This window comes from Hyperolius riggenbachi, chromosome 5 (genome assembly GCF_040937935.1).
Source record: "Hyperolius riggenbachi isolate aHypRig1 chromosome 5, aHypRig1.pri, whole genome shotgun sequence".
In the NCBI taxonomy this organism is placed as follows: domain Eukaryota; kingdom Metazoa; phylum Chordata; class Amphibia; order Anura; family Hyperoliidae; genus Hyperolius; species Hyperolius riggenbachi.
Genome location: NC_090650.1, coordinates 360876603 through 360893949, shown reverse-complemented (window position 1 = coordinate 360893949; position 17347 = coordinate 360876603). Strand labels below are relative to the sequence as shown.

General features: G+C 45.4%; 1 protein-coding gene across 1 annotated transcript in view; it reads left to right on the top strand.

Annotated features, from left to right (window-relative positions):
• Nucleotides 1-17347, top strand: part of TRPA1 (transient receptor potential cation channel subfamily A member 1) — a 209880-nt gene that overhangs the window by 166004 nt on the left and 26529 nt on the right. The window contains exons 20-23 of the mRNA XM_068234825.1: nucleotides 2052-2122; nucleotides 5337-5490; nucleotides 11938-12027; nucleotides 14977-15152. Of these exons, the coding sequence (XP_068090926.1) occupies nucleotides 2052-2122; nucleotides 5337-5490; nucleotides 11938-12027; nucleotides 14977-15152 (491 nt within the window). The remainder of the gene's footprint in view (nucleotides 1-2051; nucleotides 2123-5336; nucleotides 5491-11937; nucleotides 12028-14976; nucleotides 15153-17347) is intronic.

The following is a 17347-nucleotide window of genomic DNA, read 5'->3' as shown; positions in this document are numbered from 1 at the left end:
AATAATTATGTATAAATGATTTAGTCAGTGTTTGCTCATTGTAAAAGGTTTCCTCTCCCTGATTTACATTCTGACATTTATCACGTGGTGACATTTTTACTGCTGACAGGTGATGTCAATGGAAGTAGCTGCTACTTGCTTTTTTACAGTTGGAAACAGCTGTAAACAGCTCTTTACCACAATGCAATGAGGTTCACAGACAGGAAACTGCAATGACCATGGTCCTCAAAGTTTCCTATGGGAGGGGTTTTCTCTACAACATCAGCCACACAGAGCCCCCTGATAATCCGTTTGTGAAAAGGAATGGATTTCTCCTGTAAACGGGGATATCAGCTACTGATTGGGGTGAAGTTCAATTCTTGGTTACAGTTTCTCTTTAAGTCTGCTGAAGCCATCCAAACATGTGGAGAATATACAAACTCCATGCAGATAGTGTATTGGGTAAGGTTCCAAATGACACTAGCACTGCACGGCAAGAGTGCTTTGCATACAATGGGCTCTATTCTCAATGAGTTTCCGCATGCGGTAAAGTACATGCGGGAAGTTTGCACCCAAAATACCGGCAAGTTGGGATTCTCAAAATGTTCCGCATGTTTTTTCCGCATGCGGAAAAAGTGTGATAAAAGTGCGGGATTCATGCGGTAAAATTTCCGCAAAAGTCGGTATTTTCCGCAATAAAAGATCAATTCTCAAAGATGTTCAGGCGCATCTTTTCTTCGTTAATTACCGAATTTTTATCACCTACAAGAAGTAGGTGATATATTCCGCATCCCATTGACTTTAATGAAGTGTGGAGGCTTAAGGGCTGTGCTTGGTGGACTTTAACTTTTTTTTTTTAAACACTTTTTCATGCGACCTTTTTACCGCATGATTCCCGCATGAATAATGCCTGTTTCCGCATCTTTTTTCCCGCATGCGGCAAACATGCGGAAAATGTTAGTGAATGCTAAAAAAATGCGGAGTTTACCGCTGGCGGGAATTTACCGGTAAAATTTTGCGGTACTTTTGGCTCTTTGAGAATAGAGCCCAATGGGCTCTATTCTCAATGAGTTTCCGCATGCGGTAAAGTACATGCGGGAAGTTTGCACCCAAAATACCGGCAAGTTGGGATTCTCAAAATGTTCCGCATGTTTTTTCCGCATGCGGAAAAAGTGTGATAAAAGTGCGGGATTCATGCGGTAAAATTTCCGCAAAAGTCGGTATTTTCCGCAATAAAAGATCAATTCTCAAAGATGTTCAGGCGCATCTTTTCTTCGTTAATTACCGAATTTTTATCACCTACAAGAAGTAGGTGATATATTCCGCATCCCATTGACTTTAATGAAGTGTGGAGGCTTAAGGGCTGTGCTTGGTGGACTTTAACTTTTTTTTTTTAAACACTTTTTCATGCGACCTTTTTACCGCATGATTCCCGCATGAATAATGCCTGTTTCCGCATCTTTTTTCCCGCATGCGGCAAACATGCGGAAAATGTTAGTGAATGCTAAAAAAATGCGGAGTTTACCGCTGGCGGGAATTTACCGGTAAAATTTTGCGGTACTTTTGGCTCTTTGAGAATAGAGCCCATTGCTGGAAATATTGGTACATCTCTTGCTGGGTTTCAGGACCAGTGATGTCCCTTCCTGTAGTGAAGGAACTCTATGATCTAATCAATCAATGAACCAGGAGAAATGCAGTGATATCCAGCAGAACTCGCCAGCAGGCTCTGCTTCAGTGTTTACTCACTGATTCCCCACTATGCATATTTCACGATTCCCTTTGTACTCCTCTTCTCACAAATGTCTGGTGGAGTTGAGGGACACAAACAATGGATAGGGCAGTGAATAGGGGTACCTACCCCTCTCCTCAGCCTACAAAATCTCCAACATACTTCTGAGCCCCATAGTAGCTGCTAGGACTATCAATACAGCTCACCAACAACCTTATGCAAATATTGGAAAATATAAATAAGATTAAAAAAGCCAACTTCTGTGGAGTTTAAGCAGTTATGATTTCATAAAATATGTTGCTGTGACTTCTCACACTAGACTTTCTTCTCTTCCCTGGTGCAGGCTATGGTGCAGCACAACCGGGTTGAGCTTCTTTCCCATCCAGTTTGTAAGGAATACTTATTGATGAAATGGTATGTATGAGCAGGTGGGACAATTGTTTTAACATCTATATATATAATAGAGTAAGTGCCTCAACCTTCAAGCAAGAAGAAGAAGTAGCGCCCTGCCCCCAGGGCCGGTCCAAGCAAGAAGAAGGGGCTGGTCCAAGCAAGAAGAAGAAGTAGTGTCATATCAAACCAAGGACAAAGAGGGATAATTTGCATATTCAGTAGCAGTGCATTGTGGGCAACCACAAATGTTCACTTATAGCTGAATTATTGCAGATTTGCTTCTGTTTTAAGAAGGAAAATTACACCAAGCTTTGCTTTTTTTTTAGTAGCAGGGCTTTTTGGTCTCTTTTATCCTCCTATACATTCTTAGTAGTTTGGGTCACCCTGAGCTGCTTGGATACTCTGTTGTACTGGTCCAAGCCCTATCTCACACAGCCTTATCAATGGCTGCTATGTACTGATGAGGACCAAATGTCTGAAATAGGCTGTCACATGTGGGATTGATATGACTGTATAAAACTTAAAGCTATAGGCTTGCTTGACTTACCAAGGGTGAAAAGGAATAATTTGCATATTTAGTAGCAGTGCATTGTGGGTAATCACAAATGTTCACTTATAGCTGAATTATTGCAGATTTTCTTCTGTTTTAAGAAGGCAAATTACACCAAGCTTTGATTTTTTTTTTTAGGTAGAAGGTCTTTTTAGTCCCTTTTATCCACCTACACATTCCGAGTGGTTTGGATCACCCTGAGCTGCTTGGTTACTCTGTTGTACTGGTCCAAGCCCTATCTCATACAGCCGTATCAATCCCTGCCATGTACTGATAAGGACCAAAAGTCTGAAGCAGGCTGTCTACATGTGGGTTTGATATGACTGTGTAAAATGTAAAGCTATATGCTTGCTATACACCAGCGGCTCTGGATGCTTGCTTGGCTTACCAAGGGGGAAACTGGGTAATTTGCATATTTAGTAGCAGTGCATTGTGGGTAACCACAAATGTTCACTTATAGGTGAATTATTGCAGATTTCCTTCTGTTTTAAAAAAGGCAAATTACACCAATACAGTGCGGGAAGTGACGACAGTGGAACGCACGATGGAACACGGAAGAGGTGTGTCATCCCCGTCCGCTGCCTCTTACTAATAGTGGCGGCTGCTACTGTGCTTAAGCAGGAGGGGGAGCGCACATGGGGGACCAAGGGAGGGGGGTCCAACCCCCCCTCCCCGCCGCTGTGCCCAATACCCCCTTCCTGCCCTCTGCCCTCTTATGCGGCGTAAGCTATGCCGCGGGTCGGCTAGTGAAACTATATAAAGAGATTTAAATTCAAATTTAGCATAAACAATTAATTCCCATTGAAATCAATGTAGCAAGACAGCCTCGCTACCCACTCTTGGCTCTATTCATAAAAGGTTACCGCAAGTTTTCCGCTCAAAACAGCGGATTTTCCCGTCCATTTAGCAAAATGGGCATTCATAAAAGCTGTTCCCGCATGAAAATCTACAATCCCCCAGCAGAGCGAGAAATTTCCACCTTCTCCAGTGTTTTTCTAGATTTATCTAGAAAAAAGTAACAAAATGGCCATTCATAAAGATTAGAGGAAGCGGTATGTGGACGGGAAATACCGCTTCCTCTGATTTTGCGGATTACATACAAGTGAATAGGACAGACAGACCTCCCAGAGAGAGCAGTGCACGGAGGGACTCTGTCGGCTGAAGTGTTTCCGCATGCCTTCCGACAGCTTACCGCCAGCCTTCAGCGGGAGATCTCCGCACTTGCATCGCAGCTGGCAAGATTTTTATGAATTACCACCCAGAAGTCTAAAATACCGCTGCGGTATTTTCCCTCCAGCAGTTTTTTCGCCACAAATGTTTTATGAATAGAGCCCTCTGTCGTTCTCATTTTGAGAAAACAGTGTACAGGGATCAGTGGCAATTTTTAATGATTGATACCACACTAATATCTTCGTCCCAAGCCAGTATCCCATAAGATCTTGATTGAAGTTTCTAACACAGCTCCGCCAATACCCACTAATGGCTGCAACCCTGAGCACACTGAGTTATGTGTTAACTATTAGTGACATTGCCATTTGCATCAATTTACACAGTGGTAGGTGACACTTTCTTGATAAAGGCAATGCCAAGAAAACACAGGTCTGAATGTTCTGGCCACAGCAATTAACAGGGCAATGGCAGGGGGAAAGATACTGTGCTGCATTGCTTGATGAATGGATGATGGCTACACTTGGGGACCTGGGGGGAGTTATTGGCTGCAATACTGTATGCAGTGCAGCCATTAAACCCTCCTGGTCCCCAAGTGCTGACATTAACTTTGCTGAGTAGACTTATAGAGGAGGTCAACTTATGTTGTGTGTGTGTGTGTGTGTGTGTGTGTGCGCGTGCGTGCGTGTGTGTGTGTGTGTGTGTGTGCGTGTGTGTGTGTGTGTGTGTGTGTGTGTGTCCAATATGTAGGGGGAGATAATTCATGACATAACTTTGGTGACATTAATATTTTAGGTGGCATCTCCAAACTACTTCACTAAGCCCATTTCTGTTTCACTACCTAACAACTGCCTCACGCCAATGGGCGTGACCGTGGCGGCAGCCCCCTCTTATCCGGCGTCAAGTCCAGGTCCGGCTACTGCAGGAGATCACGTGCGTGGATGCACACGCATCTCTGCTTGGGAGGCGGAGCTCCGCCCCGCCTTCAGTCTCCCAGTGGCGATCGCTGCTCGGGAGACTGTTAGATGGCGAAACCACCGTTCCATAGGCTGGGGAGTGATCGGCTGTCATAGGCTGAAGCCTATGACAGCTGATCACGCTGATTGGCTGGCGGGGGGATAGAGGGAGGGGGGACAGTAAAAATAAAAAAAATAGTTATATTTATTAGAAAAAAAATAACAAAAATATTTATTAAAAAACAAACATCTGGGGTCGATCAGACCGCACCAACAGAAAGCTCTGTTGGTGGGAAGAAAAGGTGTGTGTGTGTGTGTGGGGGGGGGGGGGGGGGGGGGGGGTCACTTGTGTGCTGAGTTCTGCGGCCCTGCAGCTTGGCCTTAAAGCTGCAGTGACCTAGTATGCAAAAAATGTCCTGGTCACTAGGGGGGTTTAACACTGTAGTCCTCAAGTGGTTAAAAATCCATGTTGTAATTAATATAAGATGAAGTGGTACAGGGAAAACATGTGTTTCTTTCCTTTGTGCCATAGATCAGCTGTTTTGTTTTGTTTGTATTTTAGGAGAGCATACGGATTTAAGGCACATCTCATTAATCTTGCAATATACTCACTGGGGCTTATTCCGCTCACTCTGCTGATAATGAATGCCGTGGTGCCGGAACATAATTCATCTAACGCAACCAGTTCAACGTTGCCAGATCCATTACAATTACAGGTATTTTGGAAATTGATCCATATGTTTATGTTTTAAATATTCTGTTCAAAGGATTATCTAGGGTGAAAAATATCCCCTCGTCTACCCCGGGCTGCTTTACCAGGTTAGCTACTGTAGAAACACTGTTGAGTGCTTTCAATATGAGTTGAGTGTTTCAAATAGAACAGGAAAACGTACATGGGCACAATCAGTTCTTTTTAGTGGCCATATATAAATTAGGCCCCGGACGCCCTTTATTTAGTTATGCTATTAACTGATTGGCTATTACATAGATGAAATTGCAGCGGCTCCAGGTATTGCTTTTCAGGCTTAACAGGCCCAAGGGCCAGGGCTGTATTTAGGGTTTGGGCTCCCCTAGGCACCCCAACGACGAAAAATGAGCGTGGCCACAGAATGCAGTGGGCGTGTCCATAACACAGTGGGTGTAGCCAATTAAAATATCCTAGTAAGAGTGCAGCCCAAAGTCAGTGGGACCATGGTTTCTCCCTGGGTATAAGTAACGTGACCTTAAAAAAGCAAGTAGGAAATGTTTCCCCCCCACCCCCCAAAAAAAAAAAACCCACACACATTAGCCAGTGTTCTCTCGTACAAAAAAGTGGTAGGTATTAGAGTGTGAGCTCCCCTGAGAAAAGTCAGTAACATGACTATGTTCTCTGCAAAGTGCTGCAGAAGATGCCAGTGCTATATAAATACATAATAATATGGTAGGACATTAGACTACGGGAGAATTAGATTGTAAGCTCCTCAGAGGATAGTCAGTGACATGACTACGTACTCCGTGAAGTACTGCTGAAGATGTAAGTACAATATAGTACAGTGGTATGGCAGCATGATGGCGTAGTGGTTAGCACTCTCGCCTTGCAGCGCTGGGTTCCTGGTTCGAATCCTAGCCAGGTCAACATCTGCAAGGAGTTTGTATGTTCTCCCTTTGTCTGTGTGGGTTTCCTTAAGACACTCTGGTTTCCTCCCACATCTCAACAACATACGATACAGATAAGTATAATGTTAATTGGCTTCCCCTAAAAATTGGCCCTAGACTACGATACATACATAGACATATGACTATGGTAGGGATTAGATTGTGAGCCCCTCTGTGGGACAGTTATGTGACAAACCAATACATACTCTGTACAGCGCTGCGTAATATGTTGGCGCTATATAAATAATTAGTATAAGTACAGTAACCAGGTCTATAGGTGTCCAAATGTAGACATACTATAGGTGTCCCCAGTATAGATATCCAGGTCTATAGCTATCCCCAGTTTAGGTAGTAGTCAGGGGCGTAACTAGAAATCACTGGGCCCCCTTGCGAGAATTTGGATGCCCCCCCCATAGGTGCCAAATAATCATAATGGGGCAGCGTTTCACCATAAAATAATCGCAATGTGTGCAGCATTTCAGCAGAGAATAATCACGAGTGCAACATTTCAGCAAAGAATAATCGCAATGTGGGCAACATTTCACCAGAAAATAATCGCAATGTGGGCAACATTTCACCAGAAAATAATCGCAATGTGGGCAACATTTCAGCAAAGAATAATCACAATGAGTGCAACATTTCAGCAAAGAATAATCGCAATGTGGGCAACATTTCACCAGAAAATAATCGCAATGAGTGCAACATTTCAGCAAAGAATAATCGCAATGTGGGCAACATTTCACCATAAAATAATCGCAATGTGGGCAACATTTCACCAGAAAATAAACGCAATGAGTGCAACATTTCAGCAGAGAATAATCGCAATGTGGGCAACATTTCACCAGAAAATAATCGCAATGTGGGCAACATTTCACCAGAAAATAATCGCAATGAGTGCAACATTTCAGCAGAGAATAATTGCAATGTGGGCAACATTTCACCAGAAAATAATCACAATGTGGGCAGCATTTCAGCAGCAAATCACACAGTGAGCAGCATAACACCAGTGGGCTGGCTGAGTACCTGGCTGGGTGAGCGGGTAGTGGGCTGGCTGGGTAGCTGGGTGAGCAAGCAGTGGGCTGGCTGAGTAATTAATTGCAGTATTTGTATAGCCACGTTTTTAGAATGTAATACAGGCGCTGCTCCAAAAAAATATCTTTCACCAGCCGCTCAGGAGGAAACCACATCCACAGTAGGTATCACAGAAATCGAAGCAAAGAACTCCACAGCGCTAGGGACACACCAAGGTATCTGCAGTTCCACCACAGTGTGAATATTCAGACAGTGACCATCACCAAAGACGAATTCATTAAAAGGTCACTCACTGTCATTAAAACATCACAATTTAATAAAATTCAACAAAGTAGCACATATACAATAGCTTACTTTAAGGGTCCTTTTGACAGGGACCCTTGGTAAAAACAAGCGTATAGTGTATACCAATACACAATTAAAGATCTCACGGAATCAATAGATTTGCCCAGTCTCCAGTTCCGACCGGTTTCGGCTTTCTGCCGTCGTCAGGGAACACTGGAGACTGAGCTACTGGGCAAATAAATAGAGGATTACCTTGTTAGGTGCTGTCTAGAGCCGTTACGTGCGCACTCGCCGGTAAACGTAATTCGCCGCCGGTAAACTCCTGTTCTGATAGGTCAGGAAGCGTCACACGTAGGCGGCGCACGGGAGCCTGGGATGGAAGTACGTCGAAGTATTTGTATAGCGCCTTTCTCCTGTTGGACTCAAAGCACTTGCGAGGCAGCCACTAGAGCACACTCAGTAGGCAGTAGCAGTGTTAAGGAGACTTGCCCAAGAAACTTCTTACTGAATAGGTGCTGGCTTACTGAACAGGCAGAGCCGAGATTTGAACCCAGGTCTGCTGTGTCAGAGGCAGAGCCCTTAACCATTACACTTTCCAGCCACTGCCTGGCTAAGCGAGCGGTCAGTGGGCTGGGTACCTGGCTGGGCAGTGGGCTGGCTGGGTACCTGGCTGGGCATGCGGGCTGGCTGGGTACCTAGCTGGGCATGCGGGCTGGCTGGGTACCTGGCTGGGCATGCTGGCTGGCTGGGTACCTGGCTGGGCATGCAGGCTGACTGGGTACCTGGCTGGGCATGCGGGCTGGCTGGGTACCTGGCTGAGCATGCGAGCTGGCTGGGTACCTGGCTGAGCATGCGGGCTGGCTGGGCATGCGGGCTGGCTGGGCATGCGGGCCGGCTGGGTACCTGGCTGGGCATGCGGGCCGGCTGGGTCCCTGGCTGGGCATGCTGGCCGGCTAGGTACCTGGCTGGGCATGCTGGCCGGCTGGGTCCCTGGCTTGGCATGCTGGCTGGCTGGGTACCTGGCTGAGCATGCGGGCTGGCTGGGTACCTGGCTGGGCATGCGGGCTGGCTGGGTACCTGGCTGGGCATGCGGGCTGGCTGGGTACCTGGCTGGGCATGCGGGCTGGCTGGGTACCTGGCTGGGCATGCGGGCTGGCTGGGTACCTGGCTGGGCATGCGGGCTGGCTGGGCAGCGTGTTGGCTGGGTACCTGGCTGGGCAGCGGGCTGGCTGGGTACCTGGCTGGGCAGCGGGCTGGCTGGGTACCTGGCTGGGCAGCGGGCTGGATGGGTACCTGGCTGGGCATGCGGGCTGGCTGGGTACCTGGCTAGGCATGCTGACTGGGTACCTGGCTGGGCATGCGGGCTGGCTGGGTACCTGGCTGGGCATGCAGGCTGGCTGGGTACCTGGCTGGGCATGCGGGCTGGCTGGGTACCTGGCTGGGCATGCGGGCTGGCTGGGTCCCTGGCTGGGCATGCTGGCTGGCTGGGTACCTGGCTGGGCATGCTGGCTGGCTGGGTACCTGGCCGGGCATGCTGGGTACCTGGCTGGGCATGCTGGCTGGCTGGGTACCTGGCTGGGCATGCTGGCTGGGTACCTGGCTGGGCATGCGGGCTGGCTGGGTACCTGGCTGGGCATGCGGGCTGGCTGGGTACCTGGCTGGGCATGCAGGCTGGCTGGGTACCTGGCTGGGCATGCGGGCTGGCTGGGTACCTACCTGGCTGGGCGAGCTGGCTCCTGGCTGGGTAGCTGGGCTGCAGTTGCCAGCGGCTCCTTCGCGTGTCTCCCGGCTTTTCCCGACTCGCTCCCGCCCTCCAGCAGAGCGGCAGCTGTTGGCTAGACCCAGGACGTGATCCTTAACTCTGCATGCCGCCGCCTGGTCTAGTGACGTCACTAGACCAGGCGGCGGCATGCAGAGTTAAGGATCATGCCCTGGCCGGCCGCTGCCACTCTGCTGGAGGGCGGGGGTGAGCGAGCTCCCCTTATCTGTAAGTGCGCTCTCCGCCGCTCCCCCCCATGCCCCCCCGCCCAACAAAAAAAAAATATTTTTTTTTATGAATAAAAAAAAATAAAAAAAAATAAATAAATAAATAAAAATGAACTATAGGTGGCCGCCCCCCCCCCCCCCGAGGACCCGCCCATGGCACCGGCCCATGGGTGCATCTTAATAGATACGGCCCTGCCAAGGGCTCAGCTATTATACAGCCAAACACCAGATTTCGGATTTACAGGACAATTAGAGGTTGAAGTTAGGAGTAGTATTAGGAGTTTTAGTGTGACGGCACAAAGTTGTAGGAATAATTAATAGTCAGGGTGAGGGGGCTAGGATCAATTGGTTTGTGTGAGGAGGTGGTTAAGCATCAGGAAGAAATTCATTTTAGCACATTAGGTTACAATGGAGAAGAAGGGAGGTGATAGGGTTAGGTATTAGGTAGCACAAGAGCTTTGCTTATGAATAGGAAATGATGGCAAACTGGGCCAGAAAAAACCTAATGAGACTACTGTTGCAAAGCCAATCGTTGAACATTGTTAACAGATCATTGCTAATATTCCACCTATACACATCATTGGGCAACACATTAAAGTGAACCTCCCGACTAAAAATCTATTCAGCAGAACTGAAAAGGCTTGGTGTTTCTTTAACAGTTTCACAGCATCAGAACTTTGTTTTTCTTACCAAAGCATCATTTTTAGCTGCATTTTTAGCTAAGCTCCACACATCAAAGAAAACTGCCCGGGCTTTTTTTTCCCTGATGCTGTGCAAAGCATGATGGGATTTCCTATGTTGTTGTTCACGTTACCTAGCAACTGGGAGTGGTGATCAGCACACAGGAGAGTTGGAACTGTGTCTCATGCTCCCTGACACCTCCTTTTAACCAAAAAGATGGCTGCTCTCATGAAATCAAACATTTGCCTGTTCTTTTAAAACAGGGTGGGTAAGAGATTATATTACCTTTCTATTTTAATTAACATAACTAATGTAACTTAATGACAATATGTTTGTTTAGGCTGAAGTTCCCCTTTAACATTACTCACACATGGACATTACAACAGCCAAACATGGACAAAGAATCTATGTTAAGAATACATGTATCTAAAGCACATATAAGCTCCCAATGGAAAATCTATAGTAAAGATAAGGCAACCCTCTATGTAGTCTACTTACCACTCTTCCATGGCACTTTTTATAAAATGCTTCTTGCCTAACGATACTACCGATCCTCTATTTCTATTGCTTTCTGAGTCATTGGACAAACATGGTCATACAAATCAGGTATACTGTTTTCCCCTGTGACCATCCCTGGATACATGGTTATTCCAGGTGTGTTACAAGCTGAATAATCACCATAGAATTCTTACAAGTAGGATCTTTAAAGGTTATCAAAAATAACAGCCCAGAGTGAGAGGGATGTGGAGGCTACCATATATAAATATTTCCTGTCAAACGATACCAATTGCCTAGCTATCCTGCTGATATTTCTGGCATCAATAGAGTTTGAATCATGCTACTGAAACAAGCATGTGGCTAATCTAGTCAAACTGCAGTCAGAAATGTCTGATCTGCATACTTGATCGGGGTCTATGGCTATAAGCATTAGAGGCAGAGGATTAGCAGCACAGTCAGGCATCTCCATTGTTTAAAGGAAATATATATATGCCAGCTTCCATATCCCTCTCACTTTAGCTGTGCTTTAATTGAGAGCAAGTTATTCTTGCAGTAACTGATAGGGCACATCTTCACACAGGATATCCAAGGCAATTAGGGGGAGTTGGCCTTTAGTTACCTGGGGCTTCTTCCAGTTCCCCGTAGTCTTTAAGGTCCCTCAGCATCCTCCTGGTTCTTCACGTTGATATGTTGCCAACACCAGTGAAGTTCACAAGTCGGTAGCACACCAAGGTGCATGCGCTGATCGAGCGGCATGCGCAATTCCGAGGCTTGATGAATTGCACAAGATCTGAGCCCTGAGAGCTCATCAAAGAATCATTGAGTTTACACATGCCCTGCAGTGCACAATCCAGCTTGGGTCGCAGACTTTACTGGTGCTGGTAGTGGACCAATGGAGGGAACTGGAAGGACACCAAGGGAGCTTTCCCCCTATGCCTTATTGTTCCTTTGATGCATTTTGCAGCCCTTTTTTAAGCATTGAGATTCAGTGCCTGCAGTAATGATTGTGTGTATTGTAATTGCTCTGTATATGTCCCTCTTTTCAGGATACGTACTTCATACGCTCTTGTATGGGCATGGTTATGTTTATGAGCATTTTTGGAATCATGAAGGAACTTGTGCAGATGTATCAGAATGTAAGTACAGTATATGTGCAAGAAGTGAAAAACATGCAGTTACTCTCCTAGGTTATTTTATTTAGCACTAAAAAATATACAAACTGCATTTTACTTTGCCATACTGGGATCCTTGATGCAGCTGTCATCAAGGGCACCATGAGGTGCTTTACTAAGGGGAGGGATTGTACGTTGCACTAGGCAAGTGGCAGTGGATGCTGAAGGTGGAGGTGGGGGGAGTATCATGCTTTTTGAGCCATGGCTACAATAGCTGTACAAGTCATGGCTCCATTAAAGTGAATAAGAAAATAGTGCATATGAATGTACAGGTTTCCCTAGACTCCATTAAGCATCACTGGGGCCAGAGAGCAGCCTGCTACTGCCATGTCATCATTCAGTTGTAATTGCACTGCAAAGACTGGTTATGTCCCTGGTTAAGTCCATGGTTCATCCCATATGAATGGGGGGGGGGGGGGGGGGGGGTACCAGAGGTGCAGCATCCTGTAGGCGATGATGCTTACGCCAACCTCCCCCATTCCCTCCCCCCCCCCCCCCCCCATGGCGCACATTTAAAAACCTCCCTTATGGTAAGGTTCATAAAAAAAAAAAAATCTGTCGTGCTGGGTTGCCTTTAAAGGGGTATGTAACATCCAAAAATAAAAATTGCCAAAAACTTGTCTGTGCTCCAAATACATACGTAAACCACTTTTTTCCCCCTATAATAGGTCCCTATATGTCCCCATTTTTTTTCTTTTTCCCTGGTCTGGGTGCCTAACCTAACTTTTAGGAACTGTGCAGTGCCAGGGAGATTGTGGGAAGTTGTGTTTTTTCTTAGCTACAGTATTAAAGGACCAAATGTTCTAAAATTACAATGTACAAATAATGTCTAAGTAGCTGTGTAAACATTTTCCTACTTTTTATGTTAAATATCAGAGGCAAAAGCTTTAATTCATTGCGTGTAGGATTTAGCTCTACTGGGCAAATCATTCTCAAAAGGGGTGTCTGCTTCAATGCACAGACAGTGTTGTTTCTTTGCATATCAAACTAAAGAGTATTTTTCTCTGAAAACAAAAAAAAGTATGAAAAGCTGTGGTGTCACAGACAATTGCAAATGATTATATCAAGTTACATTTCATCTGCTTTCTTTAGACACTTTAGTCCGAGACACAGGACTTTCTCACACACAGGATTAACAGATGCACTGTGAGGAAATTCCCCCCCCCCCCCCCCTCCAATGGCTCACTCTGCCGTCAGATTAGAGTAGACTGCTCTCAGTTTAGAGTGAAAGGAATTTGTTACGTTGTGGCAGTAGGGAGGGAGAATTAACACTGAGTTGAGCTGAAAAAAAAGGAGAAAAGGGCAGAAGTGATGTCATCATCACAGAGAAACAGTAAGGATGGAGACAAGCATAAATATATATATATATATATGTTTTTCATAACACATTTCTCCAAAGTCTGAAAGTGAACACTATAAACTACAGCAGGGCTGCCCAATAGGTCGATCTCGATCTACCGGTAGATCGCGACCGCCTGATTGGTAGATCGTGGCCTCATGGCCGCGTCCCATTGACTTTTGCGGCCAGCAGCTATCAGATTCTACTGCTGGCCGCTGATCTCGCGGGGAGGAGGGAGGCGTGGCTGAGAGGCCAGGGGCGGCTCTGTCATGATGCAGTGTCATGGCTGGGGGCGACGTTGGAAACAATACTTCCGCCTCCACTCGTGCCGCCCGCCGTAACCTACTCCAGCAGCATCCCTCAGCCGCCGAATTGGGAGTGGAGACCAGGACGCCACCGCTGGAGCTGGAGGTAAGTGATAACGTGTGCCCAGCTAACCTATACTACAGGCACATATGCCCAGCTAACCTATACTACGGGCACATATGCCCACCTAACCTATACTACAAGCACATATGCCCAGCTAACCTATACTACGGGCACATATGCCCACCTAACCTATACTACAGGCACATATGCCCAGCTAACCTATACTACGGGCACATATGCCCACCTAACCTATACTACAGGCACATATTCCCAGCTAACCTATACTAAAGGCACATATGCCCAGCTAACCTATACTACAGGGACATATGCCCAGCTAATCTATACTGCAGGGACATACCCCCAACTAACCTATACTACAGGCACATATCCCCAACTAACCTATACTACAGGCACATATGCCCAGCTAACCTATACTACAGGGACATATGCCCAGCTAACCTGTACTGCGGCACATTTACTAACCTATACTAAAGGGACCTATACCTAACTACTTTTCCGGGGGGGGGGGGGGGGGAGTGCATTTGAAATGTCGGTAGATCTCCTGGCCTCTGCGAATTTTAAAGATGCTCGCGAGCCAAAAAAGTGTGGGCACCCCTGAACTACAGGATAGTAGAAATTAGGTAATTTTTCATTTCTTATTTTATTTTTTAGAAAATATAGAATTTTGCCCTACTTTAAAGCACCTGTCATATTACTCTCACTCCAGGTTTTCTTTACAATGACATCTGCATTTGTAATTACATTTGAAAGTGCGATATGCCGTAACTAGTGGACCTACAGTATATCAATACAAATGAATAAATTAAGGTAATAAACAGGTATCAGCAGCAAAGCTTTAGTGAAAAGTAGCTCTTTTATTAAACATGCAATTACAATCACATGTCAGGAATAGGCCGAAGGCAACCACAGCCCGCTGTTTCGAAGCAACATGCTTCTTCTTCAAGTTGCATTCCTCACATGTGATTTTAATTGCATGTTTAATAAAAGAGCTACTTTTCACTAAAGAGGTGCTGCTAATACCTGTTTCTTGCTGTTTTTGAACTCGGGGGGCAACGAGCTCTAATCAGCTATATATAACACGCTGTTCTCCATTTTGAGCGCTGGGCCTAACAGTTTTTGCATTTTTTAAATTAAGGTAATAAACTATATCACTTATGCATGTTCTATATGTCATTGCGCTTTAGAAACTTCAGTATCTGTTGGACAGCAGCAATCTTATAGACTGGGCAATCCAGATATCAAGCATTATATTTGTGTCAAGCGTGTGTAAGCCAACTCTTTCCTTATCCTACTGGCAATGGCAAGCTGGAGCTGTTGCGGTGTTTACGTACTGGGTTAACTTTCTGATATATCTTCAAAGGTAAACTTTTTGTCATACAGCCATACATTGAAAGCATTTTATTGTGAATTCTTATCTCTATAAGTCATATGTTCACTGAGACTGCCCTTTCCTGTATGTCTGTAACAGTAAGTGCTAAGTGGGTAACCATGCTATAATCAGTCCCACTGTTGTAAAAGAAAAAAATACCTTTTCAGCATTTCTGTAGGTGTACCTCACTCTTATCACACTGTCATATTTGCAGTTTACAAACCACACTCTGTATTTTAAACTATAAACCAGAGCAGAGCTAATGACCCTTTGAACTTTCCTGCAGTAAAACCTTGTCTCAACCTGTCTATCACTGTTTCTTTGTTGTTTAAGGGCTTCAGAAAATAGGACTGTCTTTGACCCAAGTTGGGTCAAAGAGCTCAGAGAAGCTCTTTTTCATAGATAAACAATATTAGGTCCTTTTCTTTGCTACTAAAGTCTTAGCTGTACTACACATACAATTCATAATCATAAAATGATTCATTACAATAAGAACAATGCCATGGTGCCAGAAATGTACCTAATACTGTATGCAGACTTAGTGGAAGGCAGCTAAGTAAAGGAGCAGGTAGATAAACACTCTTTAGTCCTATAAATAAACAGTGTAAGGTTTTATGGTTGCAAGAAAGGATAGAAAGTTTTTGTAAATAAGTGCGACTGTTTTTCTTAACCTCTTGAAGACTGCAGTGTTAAACCCCCCTAAAGACCAGGGCAATTTTCAGTAAATTGGCCACTACAGCTTTAAGGCCAAGCTGCAGGGCTTCACAACATAGCACAAAAGTGATTCCCCCCAGTTGTTGGTTTTTTATATAAATATTTATTGTTATTTTTTTTATTAAATAAATGTTTTTTTTTTTACCATCCCTCCCACCCCCCGCCAGCCAATCACAGCGATTGGCTGTCATAGGCTTCAGCTTCATCGCTCTCTGGTGCCCCAGGGGGACAGCCGTGTCACGCGGCTGTCCCCAGTATAGCGCTGCTGCAGATCGCTCCGCCCACCAAGCAGGAGATGCGCACACAGCCTGCGCGCGATCTCCTGCAAAACAGAGCCCTAGGACTTGATGCCCATTGATGTGGGGTGGTCGGCAGGTAGTTAAACAAATTAGTGTGTGTGTGTGTGTGTGCGCGCGCGTGCGAGAGAGAGTTTTTCTATAACAAATAATTGCAGCTGCTATCAGGCACCCAAAGGACTTTATTGATGTTCTGACTGCTCTTACCTTAACTACACAGCTACAAACAAGGGGATTTCTCCCCTCTAAGTTAAAGAAGTTTGACTAGCAAAATACAGTTTCAGAAATACTTATTTGCCTTACATACTGTAGCTCTTCTTTTCATTGGTTGGGAAAGGGATTTTTGATTGGCCACTGTGAAGAAGACTCCTCAGGCCAATGTCACTAGTTCCCAGGCATTGGCTGTTTCATAAGCATACACTGAGTGTTTGATGAAGCCTCTGCAAAGCTTGGTGAAAGTGTAAATGTATGTATAGATTTACAAGGTCGTTTACATTGTTGCATAGGGAAAATAAGGCTGGCACAACATACAAGAAAAGCTTTCTGGCTTGCTGGAATTGCACAATTAGTGTCCTGAGTGAATGTCAGATGCAGCTTGGTTAGACTGAGAATACCAGTCTGTGAATTGTCCCATTCCTTTCAGTAGCCCATTATCAGCTACAGGAAATACCGTAATCAAGGAGGAGGCGGTACTAGCCATTCTTTCACTGTGAGCATAGACCTGTTCTAACTTCCTACCCACAGTGTTCTCCTCAGACAGCACACCTCACTTGGCTTGGTAGTGCACAGTCTAGTCTGCGTGGCTTCTGACAGACTTGTAGATTCCAAAAGTAGAAGTGACCAGCACAGGATGGATCAAAATGTCAATTTATTCACTTTCACAGCGTGAATAACATCAGCCCAAACATCCAACTTCAGGTCGGAATGTAAAAACAGCTCTCATAGCTCTCAGGTGCATGCAGTGAATGAAGGACACACTTCCAGGATAAAGCTATGTCCACACTGCAGCCTGGTCTGCTCACAATGCACTGTCGCCGTTTTGAGCGTTATAACCACTCTTATTCAAGTGAAAGCATCGACATTTTGAACCATCCTGTGCTGGTCACTTCTACTTTTGGAACCTGTCCCTACCCAACTCCTATGTGGTGCTGAGACAATTATAAAGTTGAAGAGCAG